Here is a 16,268-nt window from a genome sequence, read left to right on the forward strand (position 1 = left end):
TGACTTTAAACATGTTTATTCAATCAAATAGTTTAGCTTTAAGTTTTAACACATCAGGTTCTATTTTCTTGAAAAGTTTTGCGACAGTGTCGTCTAAACTTTGTTCACACCTAGAGCATGTGCAATGCCCCTTTAGCCAGTCTTTGCGACAGGGCCGAAAGTGGTGAATTACGGCGTCATCCGCTCTCACCCAATAACTGCAACGGTAAAATACAAAATTTACAATGAAATACCACAACAAAACACTAGGTAAATGTTTATCATAAAATAATATTACCCAAATGCTAAATGTATCACTATAGGATTTTTTTCTTCAAAGGCTTTTATCAAATAGGTTAAGCTTGAATACAGAATAAGGACTGGTTCTTATTCCTCTATTTAATAAGGAGTAAGGAACTATGTACAAGAAACTAACTTACATGTCCTATCCTAAATGGTATTAACTTAAATGTATTCAAAACGTGACATACTTGTAAACTGTATGTATTGAGACGATGTACTTATGTCTAAGTGTAAATAAATTGTCTGTTCTGTTCTGTTCTTAACAGCACTTAATAAATACCCACCTATATTTGATAGGTTGTACTGTCATGCCGAACATTGAAACCTTTATGAAATTATCTTAATTGTGATCTATTCGTGGTAACACCGGAAAATATAGCGGTTATCAAATATCTAATATCTACACTTAACAGAATCAACCATATTTGTTTTGTTTTTACTTTATTTGCTGGGTCCAAATATAATATTTCATAGAAATATTGACCGAAAATTCGTAGTTTCCGGCACATCCTCGCAATGATATGAGAGGAGGTAATCGCTCACAGTAGTTTTCCACATCTTCCAATTTTGCTAATATTTCAGTTCTCATGATATATACTTTTGTATGAATCTTTGAAAAATGATTCAAGTGATATTAATTCACGTGAATTTTTGTCTTTTAACTTTTTAAAATAAATCAGAATAGAAAAGATCTTAGAGATATTGGTAGCATTCTTGTGAATAATAAAGGTTAATTGATTGTATAACAAATTGCTTACAATCATTATGATACAGTTATCTGATAAAATTTTGACCGCATATTTTCAAAACCTTAGTCGATTGTTATATATGTGAAACCAATATTTAATCACATGAGTCTCCAGCATGTAAAACATTTAATGTACATATGTATGACATTTTCGATAAACGATACAACGTATTCGTCAGTGTTTTATACAATTTGTGTTGCCGGTGTTCTCAACAGCAGAGTTGGCAATAAATGCGATATCTTAAGACAAAATTACAATTGTATATGATGACGTTCATTACTGCCCGATAACACCTCTAAAAGGGCCTTAGAACATAGTGTTAGTAATTGAGTAAAATTACAAGCTGTTGAAGATTTGGCAATAGCAGTAAGCTTTTTTTTTGTCATATATTTTTGTTGACACTAGTGTACAGCTTTCCTAGTACATGGTATGATAAGGAGTGAGATATTGCGCGAAAGTTGTACCTGAACGCTTTACGTATCTTTAGCTGGAGTAAAATAGCTATAAATTGAGAACATTTACGTACAAGAAAGAGAAATTATACGGACCTGATTCGCAAGAAGAAGGCTTGTTGTTACATAAAAACTGTTGGAAATGTTTCTAAGATGTAAGAAAACACAATCCAAAAGGGCCTTATAGCGATTCAACGAAAACAAAATATATCTACATTCGACTTAACCGAATATTGTTCAAAACCTTAGTAGAAATATGTCGTTTTGTGTAATCGTGAATCAAAGCAAAACATTTCTGCTGAAACAATGATCTTATCTTTGAAAATTCGGTAACTTCCATATGATTATCTGTTGAATAAAGTTAACGAAGCAATACATACGGAATATTACGCTAGTCAATTGTTCCAAGAGTTTGTATCACTCGAGTGGCTTGTGTGATGACGTATCACACGAGAGGCGGAGCCTCGAGTGTGATGCGAAATAGCACAAGCCACGACAGTGATACACACTCTTGGAACAATTGACTTGCGTAATATTTCTTTTATTATATACAACAACTAACAAAAACAGTAAACAATTGTAGTTTTTACTTAAACAAAACTGACAAAACAATGACGAAAACGGTACGCCATAGTTTATTTAAGACGCGTATGAATACAGTTTATGTAATTTAACGTGTAAACATTCGAACCGGGATCGTTAATCCAATGTTTATAACAGTTAAGTTGACAACTTTAATCCGATGTTTATAAAAAAAACGTTAAAACAATATGCACTTCCACTTCTTCCATGTCTTTATCGAAACTTAGTTTAAAACACACTAGTGTATTGTATTTGTATCGAAATATACATTTATGCATGATAAACACACACTCCAAAATACGTTTTGAATTCGTTCGATGTTTTTAACAAATAGTTCACTGTTAAAAAACACCACGTCCGACAGGTCCTTAAATTCCATAGAGTTTAGATAAAAATATTGTGTTTCGTCGCAGAAATGAGGTCGCACGATGTACTTCCTAATATATTTCGTAATATAAAATATTTCTATTTTCGGTGCGCGTAATGTGACGTCATTAAATGGGTCGAAGTAGTCCGGCTAGTATGGAAATACGAAATTGGAAACAGCGAGTAGCGTAGTACGGGATTTTTTATTTCAACGATTGATACAACCTGTATTTTGTTAAATGCGTTAAACAGGTATATAATAAAATATTATATTATATACATAAAGTAAATGAACAATCGGGAAATGATTATATTTTTAACGAATAATGTCTTAAATGCAGTGATGATGTAAATGTCTCTGTGCGTAATGTGTTTAACGGTATTTTTGCATCTGTCCCGATAAATGCAAAGAAGAGGCACTAATTCATTGTATAAAACATAAAAGGTCAATGATGTTAATACCTCTAGAGATTACTCGTGTAAGTGGCTACTTTCAACTCTTGAAATTCCAAGATGTTTGGGACAAATGTCAGACTCGTTGTAAACGAGTGTACACTTGAATCCAATAGCATGGTAACGATTGTTTAATAAAGTAAGATTACATGTGAACAATTGTATTATTTGATGGCATGTCAACAATTGTGCACTAGAGTGAGATTCCATCGCAAGAATTTTCGACTAAAAAATTGCACGAAATACATCGTAAACTTAAGTCAGATTGTATTGCTAGCGCCGGTCGCTAAGTTCATAATTGTATGGCAACCATTGTGCTCTAACGTCAAATTGCGTTACAACCAGTCACTACAGTAAGTTTGTATGACAACCAAGGTAACGATTGTACACTAACGTCAAACTGCGTTGTAACGATGGTTCACTTATGCCAAATTTCATGGCAACTAATGTACAATAAATATAAATTGGATTGCAAACATTTTTCAATGAAATCAAATGACATCTCAACCATTGTGCACGGACGTAAAATGGCATGGCAACAATACAAAATACCAAAATCGAATGCAAGGAAACTAGTATACACTACAACTAGATTACATGGCAATGATTGTGCTTAAAATTCAGATTGCTAAGCAGCCAGCGTGAAAGTATAAGCTACATAATTCTTGATGTCGTTTACATCATATTACCTTTTGAACCCGGCCTTGACATTAGGAGTAAATTCGTGTGTGCTTATTCCGCCAGAAGCCAGCCGATCAGGCATGGTCACGTGCTTCACCCGATCAGACCAAGGGCGCGTGCTGTTCAGGTACTGTCCTACCTTGAATTGCGATCTATTGCTCTTCAAGTTTGGTGAGATAATGTGCACTTTCACGAAGAACGTGAGGCCCGCGGCGTCGGGATATTTAGCGAACAATTCGTCCTGCAAGAACGCATGAAATTAATGTTAACATTGTGCTGTGCCATCGAAAATATTAAAACACATGATCACATCTGCTTTTAATATATTAGTTCTGTCCGTTCCATATCTCAATAGTATTATCATTGCTGATTATGATCGTCTTATATCAGTTAATCAGAGACAGTCACTGTTGGACATATTTGTATTACTCTTTGGCGAACATATTTCTACAACAAGAGGGAAGACTGCATACCAACATGTTCATCCACGGCAGTCCCCGGTCGGATATTAGGTACTCATCCATGTCCACAAGAGCAAGGTAACGGTATCCGCGCAGGCGCGCCAGGCAATCAAACACCGTAACTTGTTGATCATTCCACTGCTGATTGTTTTCCGCACCGATCACATGGTCAGTTTGGTCTACGTGAATGACATGTTACAGGGGGGCACGCGTATACGGGAGCTTACCGCGTTTAAGTGAGAAAGTTATAAATATGAACAAAATGGTGAAGAAGGTAAAACGGTCATGGAACCAAAAGGCAATAATAAAATAAAAAAATGCAATTTCCTTCGACATTTTTTTCACAAAATTATTTAATGCAATTAAAATAAGGGACAAAATTGTCACAAAACCAGGTTTTCAGTTTTAAAAAAGTCTAATAAAGGGAGACAACTCAACTGAACTGATTGTTTAAAATTAACCCCCTTTGTTTCAAAACAAATATATTTTAGTCGTGGCGACCTTGACCTTGGATATATTGACGTAATTCTTTCGTGCAACACACCGTGCTATCATGCCAATGATGATGAACAAATGTGCCAAATGATTTATGACCATGTTTGACCTTTGAACTCAAAGTGTGACATTGACATTGGAGATATTGACGTAATTCTTTCGCGCAACACAACGTCTAATAATGGTGATCAATGTGCCAAATGATTTTAAAATCTCACAATGAACGACAAAGTTATGGCCCGGCCAAGCATGTTCCGCCCGCCGGCCAGCCCACAAGCCCGCCCGCCCGCACGCCCGCCAGCCCGCCTGCCGTCATTCGCCAATCTAATTACCATTTTTTTCTTTCGGAAAACCTGGATAAAAAAGGTTGTAGCCAATATATTGACGCGCCTTGATAATCGATTGGGCTTAATTGCATATGTCTATATGATGGGCAACTGCATCATTTGAGCCTTGTCCTGAGAAAACTGGGCCTAATGTATGTGCGTAAAGTGTACTCCCAGATTAGCCTAAGTAGTTCGCACAGGCTAATCATGGACGACACTTTCCGCATTTATGATATTTTTAGTTTCAATGAAGTCCCTCCTTACCGAAAATCACGTTTAGGCGGAAAGTGTCGTCCCTGATTAGCCTGTGCGGACTGCACAGGCTAATCTGGCATGACACTTTACTCACATGCATTGAGCCCAGTTTTCTCAGAACAAGACTCATTTATTCGCAAATGAATATTTATCACTTATCAAAGATAAATATAATGCCCCAAACATAATAACAATAAATTAGTATCGTTGAATAGACATCTCAGTTTGATACCAGGATAGAACCTGGTCTAATGCCCTCGTGATTAATTCTCAAGCATCGAATACTTTTTTATTGACCAATAACAAAAAATCGAACAGTAGTTATGAACAAGAACATGCTTTACCATCGGTTGGGAGTGCAAAGGGAACTGTATCAGCCAATCCGAGCGCACGGTAGTAGTGCAGTACCCGAGTCGCCTCAGGGTTCAGGTCATGAGTGAACACGAGCACCTTGGTTACGCCCAGCCGTCGGTGCAGCTCGAACCAGCTGAGCAGGTCGTCGGCTGCAATGCTGCCGAAGGCGATCTGAAAATAAGAAGTCCTGACGATAAAGTGGATAAATTAGTCAGATTTGCATGCGCCATATGAAATGTTGATGGTATGTTCGATCCAAGCAATGTTTCTTAAAAATCTTTCAAAACAAACATGCTCGGCACTGTGCGTTTTCAAGTACAACGCTTTTAATGCCTGAATGCGATTTGTAATAGATGGGTTTGTACTTTACCAAGCTCCGATGTGTGCCGAGTCAGCCAGACATTAAAAGACATGGTTCTAGAAACAAACCTATGAAGGAGCGTCAACAAGTAAACGTTAAAGTATCCTGTGATTATGCTTTCGGTATTATATCATTAACCGTGATTCAAATAATCCTAAATAATTATAAACTGCTAAAATTCATGGATTAGAACATGCAAACAATCTAACCTTAGAACAAACGGCGATCTCGTTTTTGTGCGCATGCGCAAATGTCAAGGGTAGGTACCAGTCGAATAAGTTATGGCACTCCTTATTGCGGTCCTCTAGGGTGGCAACTTCTGGAAGCTCTCCGGATCGGGAGGTAATATTAGAGCAGACAAACTGTGTGGCCCCCATTTTTCGGCACAAAACTTTTTGAATAGATGATCCTGGTCGCTGGCACCGACATCACCTCACCGGATGTATACAGAACACAGCACTTGTAAATATTGCTGATTAGATGTTTATTCTCCCATCCCTGGATGTCGATCGTGTCCCAGACATGTTCAGACGAGGAGTTTCCGGCGACGGCAGAAAACAGGACGATATTGTTGTCAACGTGTCGGACCTTTTTTAAAAGCGGTTTGAAAAGATCTTTACCATGACCAATTAATTTCGGGTCCAGGGTATCAATTGTCGATTTTAACAGTTCTGGATTGATCTGGAATTAAACAGTTTTTAAGAATTTTTACTAAAATTTTGTAAAATCAACTAATCAAGCGGTTCAAAAAAGCGTATCCATTTTATGCTCGAATTGTTTAGTTATCGAGCTGGTGCCTTGTTTTTTATCAAGACATTTTTGGTTAGATAATGTTTACAAGATTGATGTGTACGTTTTTCGATTCACGCATAGACCGGTTTTGGAAGATTGGTAATTTCTATATTTTTGAAATAGATTTTTTCAATTCAGCTGGTCAAGTATTTGTTTGGTTAAAAAATAGTACTGAGTAATATGTAATCAATGGTGTGTTAAGTATTGTTTAAAAGCATGGCTTGTCATGGGCTTTCCATGAAAGAAGAAAACATAATACGGTAACGGTATAAGTTTGCTTTGACTAAAGTTCAATGAACTCCATGAAACGTGAAGCGTGTCCGACAAAATATACCAGATTTTTGAGCGCACTATATGCTGCAGATGTACAGAAAAATCTATTAAACGCAAAATAAAAGTTCGGGAATATGGTTTTGTAATCAAATCTTGTAAATGAACAAAATATGATAATATGTAATATGAACGATAACAAACGACAGAGCTCGGCTGGAGGTCTTTAATCGACCCTATTCGCTTATGGACATCCAGCTCTGCCGTGTGATTTATCTAGATAACATCTATATGAAACGGATTTAAATTAGTTTCCTAATATTGATAAAACATCTTTAAGAAAATGATTTACATATATTTCCTTATATAGATTCCTAATATTTATATAAACAAGAGATGTGTTCGTCAGAAACACAATGTCCCCTATTGCGCCGCTTTGATTTTGATTATTTTTTTACCTTTGACCTTGAAGGATGACCTTGACCTTGAACTTCCACAACTCGAAATGTGCAACTTCATGAGAACGCCGCTTTGATTTTTTTTTTTACCTTTGACCTTGAAGGATGACCTTGACCTTGAACTTCCACCTCTCAAAATGTGCAGCTTCACGAAAACGCCGCTTTGAAAAAAAGGATTTTTTTTTACCTTTGACCTTGAAGGATTACCTTGACCTTGAACTTCCACCACTCAAAATGTGCAGCTTTATGAGATACACATGCATGCCAAATATCAAGTTGCTATCTTCAATATTGAAAAAGTTATGGCCAATGTTAAAGTTTTCGGACGGACAGACGCCTTATATTTCACATTTGACCTTAAAGGATGACCTTGACCTTCACCTTTCACCACTCAAAATGTGCAGCTCCGTAAGATGCACATTCATGCCAAATATCAAGTTGCTATCTTCAATAGTGAAAAAGTTATGGCCAATGTTAAAGTTTTCGGACGGACAGACGTCATATATTTAACATTTGACTTGAAGGATGACCTTGACCTTCACCTTTCACCACTCAAAATGTTCAGCTCCATGAGATACACATGCATGCCAAATATCAAGTTGCTATCTTCAATAGTGCAAACGTTATGGCCAATGTTAAAGTTTTGGGACGGACGGACAGACGCCATATATTAGACATTTGACCTTGAAGGATGAGCTTGACCTACACCTTTCACCACTCAAAATGTGCAGCTCCGTAAGATGCACATGCATGCCAAATATCAAATTGCTATTTTCAATATTGAAAAAGTTATGGCCAATGTTAAAGTTTTCGGACGGACAGACGCCATATATTTGACCTTGAAGGATGACCTTGACCTTCACCTTTCACCACTCAAAATGTTCAGCTCCATGAGATACACGTGCATACCAAATATCAAGTTGCTATCTTCAATAGTGCAAAAGTTATGGGCAATGTTAAAGTTTTTGGACGGACTGACAGACGCCATATTTTAGACATTTGACCTTGAAGGACAACCTTGACCTTCATCTTTCACCACTCAAAATGTGCAGCTCCGTAAGATGGACATGCATGCCAAATATAAAGTTGCTATCTTCAATATTGAAAAAGTTATGGCCATTAAAGTTTTCGGACGGACAGACTGACATACACGCATACACACATACACACATACTGACATACTGACACACTGACGGACAGTTCAACTGCTATATGCCACCCTACCGGGGGCATAAAAATAACTCGGGTTTACATTAGATTCTTTATATGTGTATAACATGTATATTAGACGGATTTAAATAATGCCTTTAATAATACCTTATACTTATAATAAGAGTATTGAATATAAGCAAACATTCATATTATGTTAATCCTTTTTAGTGAAATACACTTTTGCTCCATTCAATATGAATTAATTACTTACTTACTTGCTTACTTAATTAATTCTTGTGTTTCAATACATTACAATGAAATACTGAGCGAGAAAGACGGATTCAATATGTCTGAAGCCCAATAATCAATATCTAACCTACAGTTTCCAAGGTACCACACGTTGAAATAGTTTACCAACCAGTATGTCATACATTGAGAAGTAACCCGTAAGTATGACATACATGTTAAGTATGAGATACATTGAAAATATGACAAACATTGACGGTGTGACAAACATCCAGTCATTTTTCTGTTGAAACTACCATAAAAGTCCTTTTCATTTACAACTAAATGTTATGTTATCGTGAGTTGATAACATTACTACTTAACATTTACTATTATTTCTGTTTCGTTCCAATGTCATTTATTATTTTTCATGATTATGATAATTTAAGACATAACCATGTTAACATCATTTTACCTCTCCGTGTAAGGCCGCCAATAAACTTGGATGACACTGGATGTTTGGGCTTGGGAAGCTAACTTTGACATTAATGGACATACAGTTATTACATGCGCACGGATCGTAACCAAAACGAATCCATTATTCAAGACTGCATTTAAACGCTTCGCATTCCTGTGAGTTGCAATCTGTCAAAGCAAACTAGATGAAACTTATATCTACCATGAATAATAAAAACACAAACAATAATCAGTAATGGTCATTTCAAACGTTGGTGTAAAAACAATTGCAAATGCAATTTAATAATCAAATAAAATATATAGAACTTATATATTACTGTTGCTGATTTTAATGTCTAAAAATAGTATATATATTTCGTTCCGACAAAGTATTAATACTAACATAAACACAGAAAGTGAAGTCGACGTCTTTCAGTGAAGCAACGTTGTTTTGCGGAACAAAGAGAGTTATACATTTTAGAACACATATTATCACACACTATAAGATGATAGGTCAGAGTTTCTTCAACAACATATAAATAATAATATAATGTTTATTTTTTCCAACTTCAAAATTTCTCTACACCGTAATAATACGTACGTTCATGAATTCCTTGCCTTCCAATGGGTTGAGGTAGTAGTGCCTTTGATTGGCAATGTGATTAGCGCTTGTCAAAAACAGCCCGTATATAAACACTGGCTTCGCGACCAGGAGCAACGAAACGAAAAACTTAGCATCCAGTTGACACCTTCTTCTAAGCATTTTGGCCCAGGTGGTATATTAGAACATGCAAGGGCAAACTGTTTGAACAGTTTTGAACAGACTATTCATACACTCAACACATTACATATATGATAAGAGGTACTAACATGTATATACAAACTACTGAATGACCAGGCTGTACAGGTCAAAGTGACTGGAATTGACAGAGAGGGAAACTCGTGAAAAGCAAACTACGTTTGCTCGAGCGTTGTCGGCTAAATGGGACAATCAGTCAGCAGATGTCTGTGATGGTCAGAAATCAATCACCCGTGAACAGACTAAAGGCGACTATGTGTATTGAAAAAGATTTCGTATATACCTGAAATTATCAAAGTTAGTTAAAGACTAAATATAAATCTCACGGGCCGGGTTTATTTACTGTTGCAAAAGAGTGAAAATATGACTCGGTTTTGAAACAAAACAATAAAGCCAAATAAGCCCTAATACTTAAACAAGTGAGAAAAATACATAGCCAAATAAACATAACTAACCTTAAACAGCCTGGTTTCCGCCCCCAACTCGGGAACAAAGTCGCCGTAATCACGTTTGCTCAGGTTAATTCTGTAACTCGCCGTGTGTATGCGGACCTATGTGTATTATACTGGAACATGTAAGACACAGTCGCACTGGCCATGTTTGCACAGGTTAATAATGAAACATATAAAGACTTACTTGCCGTGAGCATGTTGAACCAAGTTATATATATATACTTTCATTATAGTATGTATGCCTATATACAAGCTGACAGTTTTTATACATGTATACCGAAAAGTGAATATACACATGTATTTAGACGAACATTGATAAAATTTAGTTTTTTTCAATTTAATTTATTCAAACAAAACGTACATTACAAGTTTAGGAAGATATTGGCGTAATGTCCATTTCTTACATGTTTAAATATTTCTTATCTGTAATTACCCAGTCCAAAGAGATTTATTTAACATCATGAATTTTGTATAAGATTTAAGTATTTGGAATATTAAACAGTTTTTTTACTGTTCCCTCGGAGTTAATGATGCTCTCTCCTCGACTGTAAGTGTATGCAAGAAACATTACATCACAGTCAATTAATCCATACTAGGTTTAGCGGTTGATCTGTTGCCGCCATGAAAGGCATTAATTTATATTCGAAAGAAACCGCGAATCGGCAGTTGATTGAGGAAACAAAAACACCACAATCAAGATTACAGCCCATGAAATCGCAATTTTCTGCAACCAGGGAAGTGCCCCGGGATAATGGTGTGTATTGGGTTTAATTGGGACCTGTTCGCTTTATTAATTGAATAAAACTTTAATATAAACAAAAAACTGACTGCTACTTCCACTACAACTTTACTACTACACCTACTATTGTTATTATTCCTTCAAATGAGACATACACAATACGTTAATTATATCATTTGTTTAATTGTCGTACTAAACATTTACGAAATCAACCAAATAAGAATCGTTAATTTGATAAATTTTCAGGACAGTATAAAGTAGTTGCATTCAGATCGTAATTTTAATGTATTCTTTCTTTTATATTTCATCAACGTTTTCTATTTATGTAAATTCGCCTTCATACAATAATTATCGGCATGAAAAACTTCTTTTACATTTCTGAAACACCATCACAATTAACAATCAAAGCGCTGAAGGCACTGCAGTTGTTCACTATTGCATAATTCAAGAAGCAACTCATTTTTCAAAATTAATTGCAATTTGGAAATGAACACATTCAAATTTATAAATTTATAAATAACGCACGGTTCGAGATTTATCATCCTATTTATTTCATAGAGATAACTTAGACAAAATAACAACAGCATGGCCCTTTTTGGACGTTCTGAGAGCATAGAAAGTATGATGAAAAAGGTAACGAGAACTGAATATAAAGACCATTTGCAATCACCATCATACTAAATGAATATTGTTGGAATATCAAATACCTATCTCACTAAGAATAAAATTTCATGATGAAAATTCCCTGTACAAAACATTTGATTCTTGACACCATAAACAAATTCAAAATATACAATAAGATAATTGATGAGAATAAATATGCAAGCAATACTTTTAACTCACGAATTAGGTAGTCGTAAAGACAGCGCTGTTGAACCAGTTTTGTTGTTGATGCATTACTTGTTAGCCTAGCAGTTCACACGGTGTCAACAACTCTGACCTAAACATAGGTATAGAGCACTAATGTGCTTTTTCGGCATAGCTGTTTTATCCAGCTTTTTACCTTAAATGACTTTTACGTAACGCCAGCAGACACGCATGAATATTTTGGAATATTTTATGGGCTGGTTCGAGATAAAAGCTCTGAGCTTTGGCTACAGCACTGTGTCTGTACTCGGCGAAAAGGATGTTGCATTGTTCAGTGTTAAGAATTCCAAACTAATCTCTGTATGTTCAAACGACACAAAATGTGGCCCAGTTACAATTACGCGTTAAAATCCATATCGCAGAATTTAAGGGTCAGTACTCGTTCACTAAATCGTCCGGGGAATATATAATTGACAATCGATAAACACAGTTTTGCTTTTCAAGATGAGAAAACAAACATTACCGAAATAGTATAGTGTCACGATAAGAGGAAAGTCATTTAATTATCCAACCACAATGTTTGCCGTACTCGGTCAGCACGTATGAAAATCGTTCCTGAACGCCTGGATAGGCTGCCCTTATTTACAAGTTTGCTATTTTGAATTCAATTTTGTATCTAAAAACATTGTGCTAAAATGTGCCATTTACAATTCGCAATGAGATTTTTAATGACCCTCGTCATGCGAAAATGGGTCTTATTCTATATGCGCCCATCATATATATAGCCCACTCAGCCTGCGCATCTCTCAATCTGGTCAGAAGATTCATAATGAGACCATAACACATTGAGTGATTTTATAGTAAACAGCATCGCCTCTGACCAGACTGCGCAGATGCACATGCTGGGTTTAAAATATGCAGGCCGAAACACAAAAGACCCAATTTCGCATGACGCGGCTATAGAAGTGTGATTTAAATGCGTCGAAAGAAAACTGCGTTTAAATCAAATATTCACATACGATATATTAGTAGTAGTAGTAGTAGTAGTAGTAGTAGTAGTAGTAGTAGTAGTAGTAGTAGTAGTAGTAGTGGTAGTAGTAGTAGTAGTAGTAGTAGTAGTAGTAGTAGTAGTAGTAGTAGTAGTTGTTGTTGTTGTAGCAGTAGTAGTAGTAGTAGTAGTAGTAGTAGTAGTAGTAGTAGTAGTAGTAGTAGTTGTTGTTGTTGTAGTAGTAGTAGTAGTAGTAGTAGTAGTAGTAGTAGTAGTAGTAGTAGTAGTAGTAGTAGTAGTAGTAGTAGTAGTAGTAGTAGTAGTAGTAGTAGTAGTAGTTGTTGTAGTAGGAGTAGTAGTAGTAGTAGTAGTAGGAGTAGGAGTAGTAGTAGTAGTTAGTTGTACATGCGTATATGTGTACAATGAAATTAGACTGGAGACAAAACAAAGTTTTACGTTCCATATGAAAAACTTATTGACCTAGCAATAGCAAACTAATTATAATTTCTTAAAGGGACTGTCAACCACGACGACGAAGAAAAAAAGTTGTAAAATACCGTATTTTTTTACAATTATTAGTTTATATTTATTAAAATATCAAGACTGGTATATTACATTACCTGAAAAAAAGTTGTTAAATTTTCATATTTTCAGTATATTTGGTAATAAATTTTACTGGGTATGTCTTCCAGGTAACTACCAGTTAACTATAAATAACGCCAGTAGATTGATCATTTTCGTCACGTGGTAAACACAGGAATGCAAATTGTGCATGCGTAGTGAATTGTATATATCTAATATATAAAATGATCAATCCCCTTGCGTTATTTATAGTGTGTATACGTTATGTCACCGGGGTAATTTTATTACCAAATACACTCAAAATCTGAACTTTTTTTCAAGTAATGAAATATACCAGTCGTGATATTTTAATCAATATAAACTAATAATTGTAAAAAATACGGTATTTTAGAACTTTTCGTTTTTCGTCATTCTCGGTTGACAGTCCCTTTAACAGTTCAACACATTTCAAATTAGTTTGTCTGCCAAGATACGAATATACAAATATGTTTGCCTAATTTCAGCATATTAAGAACTTAAAACAATACATGATAATCATGATTGTGTCACGTTATCGTTTGATAACACGTCATGCGCGAATTGCCGTTATGACGTAAATCGCATTAACTGCATTGTGTTACGTGGTGAATATGGCAAGTCCGTCCCGTTACCCTACTGTTAATTCATTCGTATAATAACGTGGAATGAAATATCTAACAACAAAGCTATAGATGAATTCCAGTCCAATTTAATATCTATTTTAATTTCTTTATAAATAATTCATTTCTCTAAATATATAAAAAGAGTATCATGTCAACATGATTGGACCTTTCTTTGTCCGTTCACATCTATATCAATGCGAAGTGTCCGACAAAAGATGCGCCTTTAAATTGACAGTTTAATTTAAAAAAAAAAAAAGCTTCCAGTCAATTCTTGATTGGTCATTAGTATTCGTCTCCGCACGAGCTAATTGTTGATTGACTGATTCACTGAATTTACCAATTAAACCACGTGGTACCAAATAGCTAAAATTGCGTTGTTCGTTTGATCTTTGTCCACCGGGTGTTTTTGACATTTAATTACAAGTAATATATCTGAGACGAAGCGGATGGTAGTTTCATAATCCATCATCTTGACATCTTTTATGTATATGCCTTTAGGTAAGCCTAACAGCGTATTAATTTTAACAAATTCTTATGGAATATTTTGATCAAAATTCTATTATTTAACGTTACATTTAAATTCTTTATAATTAAACATATATTAATATTTTCCGAAATTCAAGTATTCCATTATTAATAATTTTCAATAAAAGATAAATTAATAACTCCAATTTATATATAATGATTACTAAGAATGTTCATCACGTTGCATTATGGTAAAAGATGTATTAATGATTTGAATTTATATATAAATTTAAAATTAAATCATATGCATTACATTACACTTTTTATGAAATCATTTTCCGATTTGCTATGTGCACATATTCTAAGACTTGTAGGCATTCCTATTTTCCTGTTAGCATGATGATCCAGGTTTAACCTGAAACATGTAAGCACTTGCTTTGATCATGCTTTCCCAGGTTAATGCAGGAACATGTAAGAACACACTTGCCATGATCATGCAGGCCCTTGACAAACTAGAGCATGTGTGGACACACTGCTCATGATCATGAAGACCCTGGTCATACTAGAACATGTGTAGAGACAATGGTCGTGATCATGAAAGTCCTGGTCAAACTAGAACATGTATACACACTGGTCGTAATCATGAAGGCCATGGTCATACACGAAATAGTATAGACACACTTGTCGTGATTATGCTGGCCCTAGTCATACTAGAACATGTGGAGTCTCACTGGTCGTGATCATGCAGGCCCACGTTTATGCTAGAACCTTTAAGGGTACTCTCGCCGTGCGCATGCTGGCCAAGGTTAATTACTGGACTATGTAAGGAAACACACAACATTCATCATATTTTCAAGGCTTTCTCTTGTTCGCTTTTGTATGAGTAATATAATGTCCACACAAATTTTTTGCAGCATACTTGTATGTCTGCATTTTATAAGTGCCCTTAAGTAAACATGGCATTTTTATTACTATTGATATCGAACGATAAAAACAACACGGACACGAATCAGAAGAAGATTGGCATATTCGTCTTTAAACTTTAGTCGATAAGAAATATACCTACATAAAGTATCGCTGTTCATGCGTATTTGAAATTGTAATGATTTACCTTTTTAAAATACAGCTTAATTTGTAAAAAAGGTCTATGACAAGGTAATCGTTGTTCTTGATGATGATGATGATGATGATGATGTGATGATGCGGATGCTGCATGTGCTGCTTCTGATGATAATGATGACGATGATGATGATAATGACGACGACGACGACAATTATGATGATGATGATGATGATGATGGTGGTGATGATGATGATGATGATGAAAATGATGATGATGATTATGATGATGATGATGATGATGATAATGATGAGAAGGAGGAGGAGGAAAAAAGGTTTTTAATGCTTACAGACTATCGTAACTTGTATCAGTAGTAGTTTTAACAATATTAGTGGTATCAGTATTAGTGGTATCAGTATGCGTGGTATCAGTATATTAAGTGTTACAAGTACTAGTGGTATTAGTATAAGTGGTATCAGTATTAGCGTTACCAGTATAAGTGGTATTAGTTTTAGTGGTATTATTATTATAGATATATCCATACTAGTATATTAGTATAACTAACG

At 35.3% G+C, this 16,268-nt stretch overlaps 1 protein-coding gene across 3 annotated transcripts; it reads right to left on the minus strand.

Moving 5' to 3' along the window:
• Positions 1-10,643, minus strand: LOC127844937 (uncharacterized). Of its 3 annotated transcripts, none has more exons than XR_008032977.1 (5): positions 7,428-7,460; positions 6,027-6,498; positions 4,039-4,205; positions 3,574-3,806; positions 1-197 (listed from the first exon to the last, which is right to left on the minus strand). XR_008032977.1 is itself a non-coding variant. In XM_052375503.1 (5 exons), exons 3-5 carry the CDS (start codon positions 4,087-4,089, stop codon positions 20-22), a joined length of 462 nt encoding a protein of 153 aa, XP_052231463.1. In that variant the 5' UTR covers positions 4,090-4,205; positions 6,027-6,498; positions 10,425-10,643; the 3' UTR covers positions 1-19. The 3 variants fall into 3 exon arrangements, 2 of the variants coding, with proteins under 2 accessions (XP_052231463.1, XP_052231462.1); XM_052375503.1 differs by lacking the exon at positions 7,428-7,460 and adding an exon at positions 10,425-10,643; XM_052375502.1 differs by lacking the exon at positions 7,428-7,460 and adding an exon at positions 9,772-10,267.
• Between the last annotated feature and the right edge of the window lie 5,625 nt (positions 10,644-16,268).

The sequence above is a fragment of the Dreissena polymorpha genome, chromosome 9 (assembly GCF_020536995.1).
Source record: "Dreissena polymorpha isolate Duluth1 chromosome 9, UMN_Dpol_1.0, whole genome shotgun sequence".
NCBI lineage: Eukaryota > Metazoa > Mollusca > Bivalvia > Myida > Dreissenidae > Dreissena > Dreissena polymorpha.

Bases quoted from the DNA above. Each gene is read 5' to 3' on its own strand.
- LOC127844937 (XM_052375503.1), bottom strand. From the start codon at position 4,089: ATGGATGAGTACCTAATATCCGACCGGGGACTGCCGTGGATGAACATG. The intron at 3,807-4,038 runs GTATGCAGTCTT...GCGTTCTTGCAG, and splicing joins TGCCGTGGATGAACATGTTG to GACGAATTGTTCGCTAAATA. The intron at 198-3,573 runs GTAATATGATGT...TTACCGTTGCAG, and splicing joins GTCAAGGCCGGGTTCAAAAG to TTATTGGGTGAGAGCGGATG.